Source organism: Anomaloglossus baeobatrachus, chromosome 6 (genome assembly GCF_048569485.1).
Source record: "Anomaloglossus baeobatrachus isolate aAnoBae1 chromosome 6, aAnoBae1.hap1, whole genome shotgun sequence".
Taxonomy (NCBI): Eukaryota; Metazoa; Chordata; class Amphibia; order Anura; family Aromobatidae; genus Anomaloglossus; species Anomaloglossus baeobatrachus.
Window position 1 is genome coordinate 230286410 of NC_134358.1, and position 17153 is coordinate 230303562.

Consider the following 17153-nt stretch of genomic DNA (forward strand, 5'->3'; position numbering starts at 1 on the left):
TATATATATATATATATATATATATATATATATATATATAAATATAATTTGTATATATTCTCTCTGTTCGGCCGAGTTGTTTTGCTTTTGGCTATATACCCTCAGTGATCACTCTCCTAGGAGACAACAGCATGTCGTCCACAAGGAGCAAGGGCGCTAAGGCAAAGGGTTATTTTGCAACCTGTACCTCTTGTGCGGCTATGTTACCTGCAGGTTCCACCTACCCTCACTGTGAGCAATGCTCGGCCCCTGTTGCACTTGCTCAGCCGGAGCCTCGGGCACTAGTGGGACCCTCGGCTCAGGCAGACCCGCCTGCTTCCCCTGTCCAGGTGGCAGGGACAGAGTTTGCAGTTTTTGCTGAGAAACTCTGAGTCGCTTTCACAATCCATGGCTCAGTCTATGGACAAATGGTCTGCTAAGCTACTAGAAGCCTTGCAGTCCAGATCGGTCCTTACACAGGCCCCGGGCACTGTTGGATCATCGCCTCCAGGCCCCTCTCGGTCTGCGCCGCAGCGTGCTCCCGGGGTGGCCCCTAGGTCTCGCGTGGAGGACTCCGGCACGGACCACAGTCCCAGACCGGCTAAGCGGGCTCGCTGGGAATCTTCCCCGACTTCCTCACGCTGCTCGGGGTCTCAGCTTGAGGACTCTCTGGAGGATGAGGCGGACGTCGCAGCTCAGGGCTCTGACCCTGACGTTGCTCTCAATCTTGATACACCTGAAGGGGACGCCATAGTAAATGACCTTATAGCGTCCATCAACCAGGTGCTAGATCTTTCTCCCCCAACTCCACCTATAGAGGAGTCGGCTTCGCAGCAGGAGAAACACCAGTTTAGGTTTCCCAAACGTACACGGAGTGCGTTTTTCGATCACTCTAACTTCAGAGATGCTGTCCAGAAGCACAGAGCATTTCCGGACAAGCGCTTTACTAAGCGCCTTAATGACACACGTTACCCCTTCCCCTCTGACGTAGTTAAGGGTTGGGCTCAATGTCCCAAGGTGCATCCTCCAGTCTCTAGACTGGCGGCTAGATCTGTAGTATCAGTTGCAGATGGTTCATCGCTCAAGGATGCCACTGACAGGCAGATAGAGCTCCTGGTGAAATCCATATATGAAGCCACAGGCGCGTCTTTTGCCCCGGCCTTTGCAGCCGTGTGGGCACTCCAAGCTATCTCCGCTTGTCTGTCTGAGATTAATGCGGTCACACGTACCTCTGCTCCGCAAGTTGCGTCTTTGACTTCTCAGGCGTCGGCTTTTTCGTCCTACGCCATGAACGCCGTCCTGGACTCTGCTAGCCGTACAGCGGTAGCATCCGCTAATTCGGTGGCAGTCCGCAGGGCCATGTGGCTACGCGAATGGAAGGCAGACTCTGCTTCCAAGAAGTTCTTAACCGGTTTGCCGTTTTCTGGCGACCGATTTGTTTGGCGAGCGATTGGATGAAACTATTAAGGAATCCAAGGGAAAGGACTCGTCCTTACCCCAGTCCAAACCGAAGAGACCTCAGCAACGGAAAATACAATCGAGGTTTCGGTCCTTTCGGCCCTCAGCCAAGTCCCAATCCTCCTCGTCCAACAGGCCAGAGAAGGGCCAGAGGAACTCTTATGCGTGGCGGTCTAAGTCACGTCCCCAAAAAAACGCCGGAGGCGCTGCCTCCAAGGCGGCCTCCTCATGACTTTCGGCCTCCCCAAACCGCATCCTCGGTCGGTGGCAGGCTCTCCCGCTTTTGCGACGCCTGGTGGCCACATGTCCAAGACCGATGGGTGAGAGACATTCTGTCTCACGGTTACAGGATAGAGTTCAGCTCTCGTCCTCCGACTCGTTTCTTCAGAACATCTCCGCCCCCATCTCGGGCCGGCGCACTTTTTCAGGCTGTGGGCGTCCTGAAGTCAGAAGGAGTGGTGACTCCCGTTCCCCCTCAGGAACATGGTCACGGTTTCTACTCCAGCTTGTTCGTGGTGCCAAAGAAGGACGGATCATTCCGTCCCGTTCTGGACCTCAAACTGCTCAACAGGCATGTGAGCACCAGAAGGTTTCGGATGGAATCTCTCCGCTCGGTCATCGCTTCGATGTCACAAGGAGACTTCCTAGCATCAATCGACATCAAGGATGCTTATCTCCATGTGCCGATCGCACCCGAGCATCAACGCTTCCTGCGTTTCGCCATCGGGGACGAACACCTTCAGTTCGTGGCACTGCCTTTCGGCCTGGCGACAGCCCCACGGGTCTTCACCAAGGTCATGGCATCCGTTGTGGCGGTCCTACACTCTCAGGGCCACTCGGTGATCCCTTACTTAGACGATCTCCTAGTCCGGGCACCCTCCCGGGTGGCGTGTCAACACAGCCTGACCGTCGCTCTGGAGACTCTCCAGCGGTTCGGGTGGATCATCAATTTCCCAAAGTCCAAGTTGACACCGACCCAATCACTGACTTACCTCGGGATGGAGTTTCATACTCTCTCAGCGATAGTCAAGCTACCGCTGGACAAACAGCTTTCGCTGCAGACAGGGGTGCAATCTCTTCTTCGGGGCCAGTCACACCCCTTGAGGCGCCTCATGCACTTCCTGGGGAAGATGGTGGCAGCAATGGAGGCAGTCCCCTTCGCGCAGTTTCATCTGCGCCCACTCCAATGGGACATTCTCCGCAAATGGGACAGGAGGTCGACGTCCCTCGACAGGAACGTCTCTTTCCCTTGCAGCCAAAACCTCTCTTCAGTGGTGGCTTCTTCCCACTTCTCTGTCGCAGGGAAAATCCTTCCTGCCCCCATTCTGGGCTGTGGTCACGACGGACGCAAGTCTGTCAGGGTGGGGAGCGGATTTTCTCCACCACAGGGCTCAGGGAACCTGGACTCCGAAAGAGTCCTCCCTTCAGATCAATGTTCTGGAGATAAGGGCAGTGTATCTAGCCCTAAAGGCGTTCCATCGGTGGCTGGAGGGCAGGCAGATCCGCATACAGTCGGACAACGCCACGGCGGTCGCGTACATCAACCACCAGGGCGGCACGCGCAGCCGTCAAGCCTTCCAGGAAGTCCGGCGGATTCTGCTGTGGGCGGAGGCCACAGCCTCCACCATCTCCGCAGTTCACATCCCGGGCGTAGAAAACTGGGAAGCAGACTTTCTCAGTCGTCAGGGCATGGATGCGGGGGAATGGTCTCTTCACCCAGACGTGTTTCGAGAGATCTGTCGCCGCTGGGGAACGCCGGACGTCGATCTCATGGCGTCACGGCACAACAACAAAGTCCCGGCATTCATGGCACGGTCTCAAGATCACAGAGCTCTGGCGGCGGACGCATTAGTTCAGGATTGGTCGCAGTTTCGACTGCCTTATGTATTTCCCCCTCTGGCGATGCTGCCCAGAGTGCTGCGCAAGATCAGGTCCGACTGTCGTCGCGCCATTCTCGTCGCTCCAGATTGGCCGAGGCGGTCGTGGTACCCGGATCTGTGGCATCTCACGGTGGGTCAACCGTGGGCGCTCCCAGACCGCCCAGACTTGCTGTCACAAGGGCCGTTTTTCCATCTGAATTCTGTGGCCCTCAACCTGACTGTGAGGCCATTGAGTCCTGGCTCCTAGCGTCCTCAGGGTTATCTCAAGATGTCATTGCCACCATGAGACAGGCCAGGAAACCAACGTCCGCCAAGATCTATCACAGGTCTTGGAGGATCTTCTTATCCTGGTGCTCTGATAATGGTTTTGCTCCCTGGCCTTTTGCCTTACCCACTTTTCTTTCGTTCCTTCAATCCGGAATGGACAAGGGTTTGTCTCTCGGCTCTCTCAAGGGACAAGTATCGGCGCTATCCGTATTTTTTCAAAAGCGTCTAGCCAGGCTTCCGCAGGTCCGCACGTTCCTGCAGGGAGTTTGCCACATAGTCCCACCTTACAAGCGTCTGCTGGAACCCTGGGACCTTAACAGGGTGCTAACGGCTCTTCAGAAACCACCTTTCGAGTCGCTGCGGGATGTCTCTTTATCACGTCTTTCGCAGAAGGTGGCATTTCTAGTGGCAGTTACATCGCTCCGTAGAGTGTCGGAGCTGGCTGCGCTGTCATGCAAAGCCCCCTTCCTGGTTTTTCACCAGGATAAGGTGGTTCTGCGTCCTGTTCCGGAATTTCTCTCTAAGGTGGTATCTCCTTTTCATCTCAATCAGGATATCTCCTTACCTTCATTTTGCCCTAATCCAGTTCACCAATGTGAAAAGGATTTGCACTCATTAGATCTGGTGAGAGCACTCAGGTTCTACGTGTCTCGCACGGCGCCCCTGCGCCGTTCTGATGCGCTCTTTGTCCTTGTCGCTGGCCAGCGTAAGGGTTCGCAGGCTTCCAAGTCAACCTTGGCTCGGTGGATCAAGGAACCGATTCTTGAAGCCTACCGTTCTTCTGGGCCTCCGCTTCCTTTGGGGCTGAAAGCCCATTCTACCAGAGCCGTGGGTGCGTCCTGGGCATTGCGGCACCGGGCTACGGCTCAGCAGGTGTGTCAGGCAGCTACCTGGTCTAGTCTGCACACTTTCACGAAACACTATCAGGTGCATACCTATGCTTCGGCAGACGCCAGTCTAGGTAGGTGAGTCCTTCAGGCGGCGGTTGCCCACCTGTAAGAGGGGGCCGTTTTCGGCTCTTTTTATTGAGGTATTCTTTTACCCACCCAGGGACTGCTTTTGGACGTCCCAATTGTCTGGGTCTCCCAATGGAGCGACAAAGAAGAAGGGAATTTTGTTTACTTACCGTAAATTCCTTTTCTTCTAGCTCCTATTGGGAGACCCAGCACCCGCCCCTGTTCCCTTCGGGCTGTTTGTTCTTTTGTGTACACATGTTGTTCATGTTGAATCGTTTCTTTTGGTTCATGGTTTTCAGTTCTCCGAACATCCTTCGGATTGAATTTACCTTAGACCAATTTATAAGTTTCCTCCTTCCTGCTTTTGCACCAAAACTGAGGAGCCCGTGATGCACGGGAGGGTGTATAGGCAGAGGGGAGGGGTTACACTTTTTAAAGTGTAATACTTTGTGTGGCCTCCGGAGGCAGAAGCTATACACCCAATTGTCTGGGTCTCCCAATAGGAGCTAGAAGAAAAGGAATTTACGGTAAGTAAACAAAATTCCCTTCTTTCCCCCCATTATTAGCCCCCAAAATACCCCTGCAGGTTCACTGTAATCCACACCATGATCCCAGCTCTGCTACATCTGAAGTGACAGCGAGCAACCATAGAACATAACCACCACCTGTAACTTCAGGCAGAGACTGACTTAGTTTCAGTGATGACATCACTCAGGATAGTAGCGGTCACAGCTGGAGGTTCCCATGGTCCTCCACCTGTAACCGCAGGTAACTTGACCTCAGGTGACTTTTAAATTGGATGGCTATGGGCTGCCACCTATGCCAGCCAAGGTAAAGCCAGGCAGATAATCAAAATACAGGGAAGCCCATTATTATTATTTTTTTTTTTTTAAATAAAAAATGCGTGGGCTCCTGCTGTACTTTGATCGCCAGTCGTCAGCTGGGGGCTGGGATTCTCGGCAGCCGCCCCTGGAAATGGCGCATTGTTTCGAAGCACCATTTCCATGCATTTTACCTGGCTTGTCCAGTAGCCCTGGGGGCTCTGGCACGCTGGGTAATAGAGGGGTTAATACCAGCTTTGTATTTTCAGATGGTACTAAGCCTGAAATTCATGGTGTCACGCCAAATTAGACATGGCCACCATGAATGAATTTCTAGTAAACAGTAAAAAAAAAAACACAACACATAGAAAATTTTTTTTATTAGAAATAAAACAAAAAAAAATTAAGAGACTCCACCTTTTTATTATAAAAAAAAAAAATCCTTAGTCCGACTTAGTTCACAGGGACAGCAATGTCAGCTTCATCACTTTGTACAGATAGTCTATACACAGTGAGAAGCAGAGAGAGCTTTGTCAGCTCTGCTGAGAATCAGGTTGAAACTGAGGGTATGATTCCACTTGCGTCTCGCATTGCATCACCCCCCACGGCCTGACACTCTCCGGACAGGAGTGCCTCAGCTGGATGGAAATACATGACCCGCTCTTTTTGGGAGATTGTGCGCCGTGATGCGATGCGACACTCACACAATGACTGTCAAAACTCAGTTAACAGGACCTTCGATGATGTCATAGTCATGTGACCAGTCTGTAATCTAATGTCTGTACAACATTCACACCAGACTGGTCACATGGCTATGACATCATGGAAGGTACTTTAGGCAGTGGAGCTTACCGGGGGATACAGCAATGATCAGAAGCAGAGGCGGCCGGGAGACCGTCTCTGAAGGACGTGTCATGGGACCTGTAAGTTTTTAATGACAATGTTTATTATTAACTATATTCATTATTTTACAGCCCCCTCCCGCCCCATCCCATAACTGTAAAGCTCAAGTTCGGTGATTAGACGCAAATTCGCGTTCTCTCGATCCCGATCTCGATCTTTACAAAACGTTTGGGCGAGGCTCCCTGATCCCGAACATCAGGGGGATCGCCCATCACTACAGTTAAGGAATTACTACTGCTAAAAATATGAAACCCACTGCAGCTCACCGATACTAGATGGCACAGCTAGTGTTTCAAAAAGTGCTCTAAATTAGCTAGAGACAAGACCCCCTATGGCTGCTGGCAGTAAGATGGACTCTGTGCTGGCCTGTCAAGATAGATAAAATGCCCCAAAAAAACGGGTTTAAAACTGCTTCTCAATTGGCAGCCTAGCAAATTTGTATAGAACAAAGTACAGCGTTATTCCCTGGTTTTACACATACAAGGATTAAAGTGGTTAATGACACTAATGATACCCCAAATGAATACATGCTGATAAACATACATATAAACTTCAATCCATTCCATAGTGACTAATGAAAACCTATATAATTCATATATACAGCTATGTAATAGGGCCGGTGCCCACGATCAGTGTTAGCAGTGTTTTGGATGTAGCGTGTTTTTTCTGCATCTAAAATGCTGTGGTGTACAGTACAAGCATAGTGGAGGGGATGTCTAGAAATCCCGTGCCCAATGTGCGTGTATGGCCCGCAGCGTAAACTGACATGCGGTGCGGCTTTCCAAGACCGCAGCATGTCAATTGTTTGCTGCGGGGTCGCATGCGTCCTCTGTAGGGAGAACTCAGCGCACCGAACCATGATCATGGGTACAAGCAGCTGCATTCTCCTGCGGAGGAGACTCGCTGCCCCACAGATCAGGACTCAGAGTCCAGGACGCAGCAAGTCCTGATCCTGGGCATGTACCCTTATAGCAAGCTTTATTTCTTCTTAGATCCACCTGAAAACCAAATGTAAGTAGGGAATTGAGGAGAATTGTATCTGTTTTGGCTGTATCATATGTGAGGGACTGACACGAACCGCAGTCACTAGTTCTGTAGGACCACCTGTTGCTGCAATTACTGCTGCAAGTCTTTGAGGGGATGTCTCTACCAGGTTTGCACATCTAGAGGCCGAAATTGTTGACAATTCTCCTTTGCAAAGTAGTTCTAGCTCAGTGAGAGCGTTTGTGAACAGCAATTTTTAACTCTTTCCACAGATTTTCAATTGGATATTGGTACTGGGCCATTCAAACACATGAATATGCTTTGATATAAACTATTCCATTGTACCTCTGGCAGTACGATTATGGTCATTGTCCTGCTGGAAGGTGAACCTACATCCCCAATCTCAAATCTAGTAGCCTATAACAGGTTTTCCTCCAGGATTGCCCTATATCTGTAGATATATCCATCTTCCTATCCATTATAACCAACTTCCCTGTCCCTTGTGAAGAAATGCATCTCCACAGCAAGATGCTGCCACCACCATGTTTGATGGTAGAAATGTTTTTTGTTTTTTTTTCAGGGTAGTGTGCAGTTTTCCATTTTTTACTTAGCATTTTATATTTATTGCAAAAAGTTCTACTTTGCTCTCATCTGACCAGAACACCTTTTCCACATGCTAGTTGTGTCACCTCATGGCTTTTTGCAAACTGGACTTCTGATATCTTACTTTTAAAAATGACTTTCTTCTGCAGCTGCTCAAGAGTTAAGCCTAGGTCACACGTAGCGACGCAGCAGCGATCACGACGATGATCTGACCTTATCAGGATCTCTGCTGCGTCGTTACATGGTCGCTGATGAGCTGTCAAACAGGCAGATCTCACCAGTGACCAGCCCCCAGCGACGCGTGTTAGCGATGCGGCGCTTGGTAATTAAGGTAAATATCGAGTAACCAAGCAAAGTGCTTCGCTTGGTTACCCGATATTTACCTTGGTTACCAGCGCACACCGCTTAGCGCTGGCTCCCTGCACTCGTAGCCAGAGAACACATTGGGTTAATAAGCAAACCGCTTTGCTTACAGTTACCCGATGTGTACCTTGGCTACGTGTGCAAGGAGCAGGCAGCCGGCTTCAAGAAGCTGCAGACGCTAGTAACGAAGGTAAATATCGGGTAACCAAGCCTTTGCTTTGTTACCCGATATTTACCTTGGTTACCAGCATCCGCAGAAGCCGGCTCCTGCTCACTGCACATTCAGTTGTTGCTCTCTCGCTGTCACACAGCGATGTGTGCTTCACAGCGGGAGAGCAATGACCTAAAAATGGTCCAGGACATTCAGCAACAACCAACGACCTCACAGCAGGGGCCAGGTTGTTGCTTGATGTCACACACGGCGACATCGCTAGCAAGGTCGCTGCTACGTCACAGAAAATGGTGACTTAGCAGCGATGTCGTCGTCGCTGTCGTTGTGTGTGACATGACCATTACCTCTTGGCCGCCTCTCTAATTAGTGCTCTCCTTGTTTGAGATGTCAGTTTAGGTGCACGGCCATGTCTTGGTAGGTTTGCACTTGTGCCATACACCTTCCATTTTTCGATGATGGTTGAACAGTGCTCGGTGAGGTGTTCAGAGATTAGGCTATTTTTTTGTAATAACCTAACTCTGCTTTACCCTTCTTCACATCTTTATCCCTGACCTGTCTAGTGTGCTCCTTGGTTTTTCATGATGCTGTTTGATCCCTAATGTGTTCAGATCTCTGAGACCTTCACAGAACAGCTGCAGTTATACTGAAAAATTACACACAGATGGACTTTTTCTAAATTCGGTGACTTCTGGAAATAATTGGTCACTCGGGATTTTATTTAGAGGTATCAGACTACAGGGGGCTGAATACACATGCACATCACAATTTTCAGATTTATATTTTGAACATATTTAGAAAACCATGTATCATTTCCTTTACACTTCACAAATACTTGTGACTTAGACTGACACTATCACATGAAATCCATTTACGTTCGTGGGTGTAATGTGGAAAAGTTCACAGGGTATGAATACTTTTTCAGGGCACTGTATATAAAGTCATGTTCACATCACATTTTAGCCACGTCTTTAGCTCCATCAGGACTTGCATCTGAAGCCCTGAAAAATGGGATTCGGTAATATTTTCATACAGGGCAACTTAATTTAGTGAAGCAGAGGGAGTGCCTTTCTACTTTGTGTGACCTCGTTTTTGGAAGTATCCGCCTATTTAAGGCTGCTTTCACACATCCGGTTTTAGCAGTGCGGCCAAATCCGGCTCTAAAACCTATGCAACGGATGCGGCGAAAAAAACGCATCCTTTGCATAAGTTTTTACATGCGGCCCGTCCGGTTTTTGCCAGTTGTGGCACGCTACTGAGCATGCGCAGTGCAAAAAAACGCATGCGGCGTCCTGATGCGGTTTTTGCCGCATCGCACCGCATCCGGCATCCATAGGCATGTATTGGAAAAAGCGCCGCATCGGTAGGATGCGGCGCGATGCGGTTTTTTTTTTTGTTTTTTTTTTGCCGGACAAAAAAACGTGCCAGGCAATGTTCCATCCGGCCACCGCATAAGCTAAATATGCCGCATCCAGCAAAAACCGGACCGAACGCAAGGCCATACGGCACAATCCGGCACTAATGAAAGTCTATGTGGAAAAAACGCAACTGGCGGCAAAAAAAGAATGGTTGCGTTTTTTCTGCAAAGAGCTGGATTGTGACGCACAGCAAAAACCGGATGTGTGAAAGCAGCCTAAGGCAGGCACCAAAATGCAGTTACCAATGTTTTTGTGCCCACCTCATATAGATAGATATTGCCAAAATAATGTCAGACGGAGCAGAAAGTGACTTGGTCTACTTCATTAAAGTCAAGCTCTGTTGGTGGATATGCCTGAATCCCATTTTTCTGGGCTTCTGACGTAAGCCCTGTCGGAGCCATTGTTGTGTGGCTAAAATGATGAGAACATAGCCTAACACTGTGTTATATCAATGCGTTACCATCTTGTGTTACTCTTATTCCTCCTAAGGAGACTAATTATAATTCTCCCCTGTACAGTAATGCCAAATGTGTATAATCCTAAATATTGTTGAGCTGTCATTTCTCAGGCTTTTACCCCTAACGGGGATTTTGCAATCTGCGTGTTGCTATGGTTAGCTGTGCTGAAATGACAGTGTGCGCAGTCATCGGCTGAGGAGATGAGCAGTAACTGTCTTCTGTCATTTCTCTAGCCCCTTGTGATGGAGAACACACAGAAGCATTTGTACTCCTCTGGCGCTTTCTACATAGGATACTGATATACAAGGAGCCGGCCTTCCCTTGTACAAGTCGTACCAGCCCCTATGCTGCACAGTGTTTTCATTTTAAACCTTCAGATTTAGGGCCATAATTAAGATCATTTGTATTCCAGAAACGATTAATATTAATTATTGAATCTTAAATGAACCCTTTCATCCATGTGACTCAAAAGATAGAAAAACAACAAAAATAGAAAATATAAAAGAAATGCCTAAAGTACAGCTACAGCATTAATGTGGGAACTTTTTAAAGAGTACCTGTCATGTCTAGAAATGCTATAGACCTGCAGATAGTAAATAGCAAAACATTCTGCGTGCCTTACTAGAGTAGTGGCTACAGGGAGAAAATCACATTTTATTTTATCTGCAGCCGCTTACATCAGATCATCGGTCAGTGAAGGGAGTGGTTACCGCTCACTATTCAGTGAGAGCACTCTAATAACTCCCCAGCGCTTTCATTGGCAGCCTGCTCTGATGTATATGTTGTATTGAAAGCTGGCTGTCAATCATTCTGCTGGTGAGTGATTACAGCGCTCTCAATGTATAGTGAGCGTTGACTACATCTGCTCCCTGCACTGCCCCAATGATTGAAAGCAACAGGCTGCAGGGAGGATTGAAGTTCATTTTCATTTTTTCCCAGTAGCTGCTGCTCCAGTATGACAGCCAAACATATATTTAACCCTATTTACTTGCAGATTAACCCTATATCTGCAGGTAGTGTTTCTAGACATGCCACCTACCTCATATTACCTTTTTTTAATGTATGTTTTCTCTGTTTACCTTTTTTTTTGTCTTTGCTATAATCATTCTTTGTTCCCTGATCAGTTACGTTAGAAGGAAGTTTTGCCGATGTTGAGAAACGCTTGGCAGACTTGGAAGAGCTATGTGAGCAATGTGAATTTCAGCGGTTCCAGCACATACAATACAGACAGCTAGAAAATTACAAGAAAAAGAAAAGGTTGGTGTCAAAATACATTACACAATATTCCAGTTTATTAAGTCTTCATGTGGTTTAGTTTGACACAATCATTGTGATTTCCTGCCATAACCGGGTCACCGCTCTATAATGGGAAGCCGCTTCTGATAAGCTCTTGGGCAAACACATTTAAAAGTATTGTCACTGTATTTCTAATGGCAGGCTCAGTGGAAGCCATTATTATAAAGTACTGACCAGCACATCCACTAGGTGTAAACAGGTGCACGTTGCAAATTCAACAAAGTACAGCAGCACTCTGAGAAAGCTAAAATATGTAAACTTGAAATATAGGAATTTTGGCACTGCATTACTGCTACTGCATACGCTGTGCGTTTCACAAAGATGGTGGCGGTCTCCTCCCAGAGCTGGGATCTGGACCGCACAGGGGGCATGTCCAGGTCACAGCAAGGAGCAGCCACCGTGCAGGAGATAGGGCCGGAACCCAACTATTATCTCCTATGCACCGGGACTGCCGTATTTGAGGTGAGTAACTGTCTTTACACACTGCAAATCCAAGATGGCAGCCCCCAGTGTAAGTTAAAATTGAGTAAAAATAGAATTAAATAAAAACTAAATAAACAATGAATTTAACTTTGTATTTAAATAATTCCATAATCAGTAATTATTAATACAAAACTAAAATTGCTGCACCTGCCCTTTAATTAGCCTGTTAGGGTTATGGCTTGATCACTATCATCATTAGTAAAGGCCAGATCACCCAAATCTCACAGCTTTATAAAAACCCAGCCTCATCTAACCTTGGGCCAAAAAAAAAAAAACAGCAGCCATGAGTACTTCTATGCAGCTGCCTAGCACTCTGAAAATGGTGGATGCCCACAAAGCAGGTGAAGGAAATAAGAACATAGCAAAGTGTTTTCAAGTTGCCCTTTCCTCAATCAAACTGTAATTAAGAAATGGCAATTAACAGGAACAGTGGAGGTCAAGATAAGGCATCACAGACTAAGGGTATCGTCTCACTAAACGACGTACCAGCGATTCCGAGCACGATACGACCTGGTCAGGATCGCTGGTACGTCGCTACAGGGTCGCTAGTGAGCTGTCAATCAGGCAGATCTCACCAGCGACTCGTGTAACGATGCTGCGCTTAGTAATCAGGGTAAATATCGGGTAACTAAGCAAAGCGCTTTGCTTGGTTACCCGATATTTACCCTGGTTACCAGCGTACACCGCTTACAGGCTGCCAGCGCTGGCTTCCTGTATACGTAGCTAGGGTACACCTCAGGTTTCTAAGCAAAGCACTTTGCTTAGTTACCCGATATTTACCCTGGTTACCACCGTGTGCGCTGCTTACACAGAGTCTGTGCTCGTTGGTCTCCCGCTGTCAAACACGCCGATGTGTGCTGCACAGCGGGAGACCAACGAGCAAAAAATAAACCACAACAGTGTGTAATGATCAGCGATTTCACAGCAGGGGCCAGGTCGCTGCTTAGTGTCACACACAGCGAGATCTCTGATGAGGTCACTAGTGCGTCACAAAACCTGTGACTCAGCAGCGATCTCGCTATGTGAGCAGTACCCCTAAGCAAAATTTTGTAATCAACCCCCTGGGGCCTGATTGCAAAAAACCTTCAGAAAGATTTAGTAGACTCTGTAGTTGTGGTAAATTGTTCAACTGTTAAGAGACACCCGCACAAATAAGGCCTTCATGGAAAAGTAATGACAAGAAAACATCTCCTGAGTCCTCACCATAAAATTCAGTATCAGTAGTATGCCATAGTACACCTAAACAACCTAATGTACTTTGGAAACAAGTCCTGTGGACCGATTAGGTCAAAACAGGACTCTTTGGCAACAATGATCAAATGTAAGTGTTAAGAAAAAAGGGCAAAGAATTTCAGGAAAAGAACATCTCAACCATTAAGCATGGGGGTGGATCAATCATACTTTGGGGCTGTGTTGCAGCCAATATCACAGGGAACATTTCACGTGTAGAGGGAAGAATGGATTCCATAGCAAATTCTTGATGCAAACATAACACTATCTGTAAAAAAGCTGAAGATGAAAAGAGGGTGGTTTCTACAAATGGATAAGAATCCTAAACACAAGTGAAAATGCACAATAAACTACCTCAAAAGGTGCAAGCTGAAGGTTTTGCACAGGCCCTCACAGTCATCTGATGGATAGGAGGAAACTGCACAAAATAGCGTCTTATGTGTGCGATATGGTGAACCTACAATTCAGGTTTCTTCAGCGCTCTATTGGGAGACCCAGACAATTGGGTGTATAGCTACTGCCTCCGGAGGTCACACAAAGTATTACACTAAAAAGTGTAAGGCCCCTCCCCTTCTGGCTATACACCCCCCGTGGGATCACGGGCTTACTCAGTTTTAGCTTTGTGTGCGAAGGAGGTCATACATCCACGCATAGCTCCACATTGTATAGTCAGCAGTAGCTGCTGACTATCTCGGATGGAAGAAAAGAGGACACATATAGTGTCCCCAGCATGCTCCCTTCTCACCAGATGGTGTTGCAAGGTTGAGGTACCTATTGCTGGTACAGAGGCCGGAGCCCCACATGCTGTTTTCCTTCCACATCCCCTTGGAGGGCCCTGTGGAAGTGGGATCTGTCGGCCTCCAAGCCCTGAGGCCGGGCTCCATCCACAGACCCAGAAGAACCTGATGGATGTGGAGCACGAGTACTATCAGGGACAAGGCCCTGCATCGGTCAGGTACTCGGTGTCTCCGGCAAGCACAGCACGCTCCGGGCTTGCTGGGCGTTATAGTGCGCCGGGGACATTAGTGATGGGCTTATGTTGCTGCAGCCATGGCTGAGCGACGGGTCATGTTTAGGAACTTGCGCCGACCGCTCATACGGCGGCGGCGCTGATGTGACTTGTAGTGCGCCGGGGACTTGGCGCCGACCGCGCTTTTACGGCGGGGGCGCCTGTAACTTTAGTCCCCGGCTTCTGAGGCCTGGCACCGCTTCGTTCCCGCCCCCAGCCCTGCCAGTCAGAGGAGGGGCGGGACGCTGTACAGATCTCAGCGCAGGGAGCTGGAGTCTGCTTTGCATTCTCCAGCCCCCTCTCACTGAACACAGTGAGATGCCGGGTTCCCGCTCTTGGCTGGGGCTCGCCCACGGCCCGCCCCTCTGCACAGGACGTGGAAGAGAAGCCGGCAGCCATTATGGTTTCCACTCTGGGAGAACGGAACCAGGCACAGGTTTTTGAGCGACCTCATACTCGCGCTGGGCGGGCGATAGGCAGTACTGGTCCCACTAATACTGAAGTGGGCTTTTGAACTGTGTGCGGATATGCGATGCAGCACTGTACTGTCGCTATTCTGGGCATACTCTCCTAGATGGCTAGACAAGTGTTCAATGATTAGTCTGCAGTGTTTGTTGGCAGATTTGGCAACAGCAAAGTGCCAAGGCACAAGCTTTCATTGCCACTTCGTTTGCAGGTGCTGCAATTGGGTTTATTGTCATGCTATACATGCACTATATGTCGTTTTTCTTGGCTAATGCACCTAGTTAAACAGACAATAGCAGCAGTAAGGCAAGGCTGCCAAGGCACAGGCTCTCAATGCTGCTTGATTTGCTTGTACTGCAGTGTTTTTCTGTCATGCTTGTCTGCTATACATTTCCTGTATGTCGCTATCCTTGCCTCATGCTCCTAGTTAACTAGACAACAGCAGCAGTAGAGCAGTGGTGCCAAGGCACCAGCTTGCAAGGCTGCTGCATTTGCATGTGCTGGCAGTGTTTACTGTCATGTTTGTATGCGATACATTCACTGTATGTCGCTATCCTTGTCTCATACTCCTAGATATATAGACAATAGCAGCAGAAGGCCTAATGTGCTAAGCCACAAGTTTCAATGCTGCGTGTACTACATGTGCTGAAGTGTTTACTTGTACTTCAGGCTTGTATGCTATACATTCACTGTATGTCGCTATCCTTGTCTCATACTCCTAGATATATAGACAATAGCAGCAGAAGAGCTAATGTGCCAAGCCACAAGTTTTCAATGCTGCGGGTACCACAGGTGCTGAAGTGTTTACTTGTACTTCGTGCTTGAATGCTATACATTCACTGTATGTCGCTATCCTTGTCTCAAGCTCCTGGATAAATAGACAACAGCAGCAGAAGAGCTAATGTGCCAAGCCACAAGTTTTCAATGCTGCGTGTACTACATGAGCTGAAGTGTTTATTTGTACTTCATGCTTGTATGATTATTTACTGTACGGTCGCTATCCTAGGCTATGCACTTAGATAGCTAGACAACAACAGCAGAAAAAGAAAAGGCCAATGAGGACTTTATATGTTGCTTGTACTGCATGTAATACGAGTCTAGGACCCCAGTGCGGGCAATTGCTTGACCGGGGTTTTCGGCTATATGTGGTTAAAAGAACCACCTGTGCTTCCTGTCCAGAGACAGGGACGAAATTGCAGTTTCTTTCCGCTGTTATATTGGCTGTGACTATGGCTGACATCTTACAGTCTGGCAGCCCACGCAGACCTTGGGCAATATAGTTGCAATGCCCCTGGCCACCATGATTTGAGGAGCAGCTCAAGGCTCCAGGGTGGTTTTCACGCGTCCCAGGGGGCAGGCTCCGACACGGACGTCAGTTCAAGAGGGCCTAAGCAGGCTCGCTGGGAATAGCCCTCGACTCCATCAGTGAAAGAGTCAGCTTCACAGCAGGGGAGATCTCTTTTCTAATATCGCAAGCAATTGCGTACTCGTCTGGCCCTCTGATCCTAGAGATGCAGTCCAGAAACGCAACGCTTTTCACGATAAGCGTTCTCCGACCGTATTAATGAGACACTCTCCTCCCTGATTGGACAAGCGCTAGCCCAGGTCCAAATGTGGATCTCCCGATCTCCAGGCTTGCAGCTGGATCTATAGTTGTAGTGGTGGATGGGGCTTCACGTCAAAATGCCATTGACAGATAGATAGGTTCTGGCCGCAATCTGTCTATGAAGCTATCGGCAGGTCGGTTGCTCCGGCAGTCGCAGCCGTGAAGGCACTCCAAGCTATTTCAGATAGTGTTGCGCAGAGGGACGCTGTCACCGGTACATCTCGGTCTCAGCAGCGTCTGTAATCTCGCAATCGCCGCATGGCGAACCATGCTGTTAAGGCTGTCCGAGACTCTACGAGCCGGACGGCGGTGGCATCGGCCATCTCCGTATTTTTTACGCAGAGCCTAGTGGTTAACAGATTGGATCAGATGCTTCTTCCAACAAAGTGCTTAACCAGGTTGCCTTTATCTAGTGATAGTCTGTTGGTAAGGGTTGAATGAATTCATTCAACTGTCCAAAACGACTCAAAAGGCCCAGAAGGGCATAGATTCCTAGCAGGCTCAAGTACGCCCGGGGAAGGCAGCCGGAGGAATCGCTACCAAAGCGTTTTTTTCTCATAATTTTCAGCCTTCTCACTCCGCAACCGCGGGGAGCAGACTCCCCCGCTTTAGCGACATTTACCTACCACAGGTCAAAGGCCGGTGAGAGAGAGTCAGTTTGTCTCAAACTACCTCTCCGACCGAGCCGAGGCTCTTCTGCAGGCAGGACGAGTGGTAATCCCTGTTCCTCTTCAGGAACCAGTTACGCCTTTTGCTTCGACCTGGTCGTGGTGCCAAGATAGGACGGCTCCTTCCGTCCCGTTCT

At 48.6% G+C, this 17153-nt stretch overlaps 1 protein-coding gene across 3 annotated transcripts in view; it reads left to right on the forward strand.

The window, feature by feature from the left end:
• DTNBP1 (dystrobrevin binding protein 1) overlaps nt 1-17153 on the forward strand; it is a 206401-nt gene that overhangs the window by 65970 nt on the left and 123278 nt on the right. For all 3 annotated transcript variants that reach the window (XM_075314732.1, XM_075314731.1, XM_075314733.1), the window contains one exon: nt 11384-11516. In XM_075314732.1, the coding sequence (XP_075170847.1) occupies nt 11384-11516 (133 nt within the window). The remainder of the gene's footprint in view (nt 1-11383; nt 11517-17153) is intronic.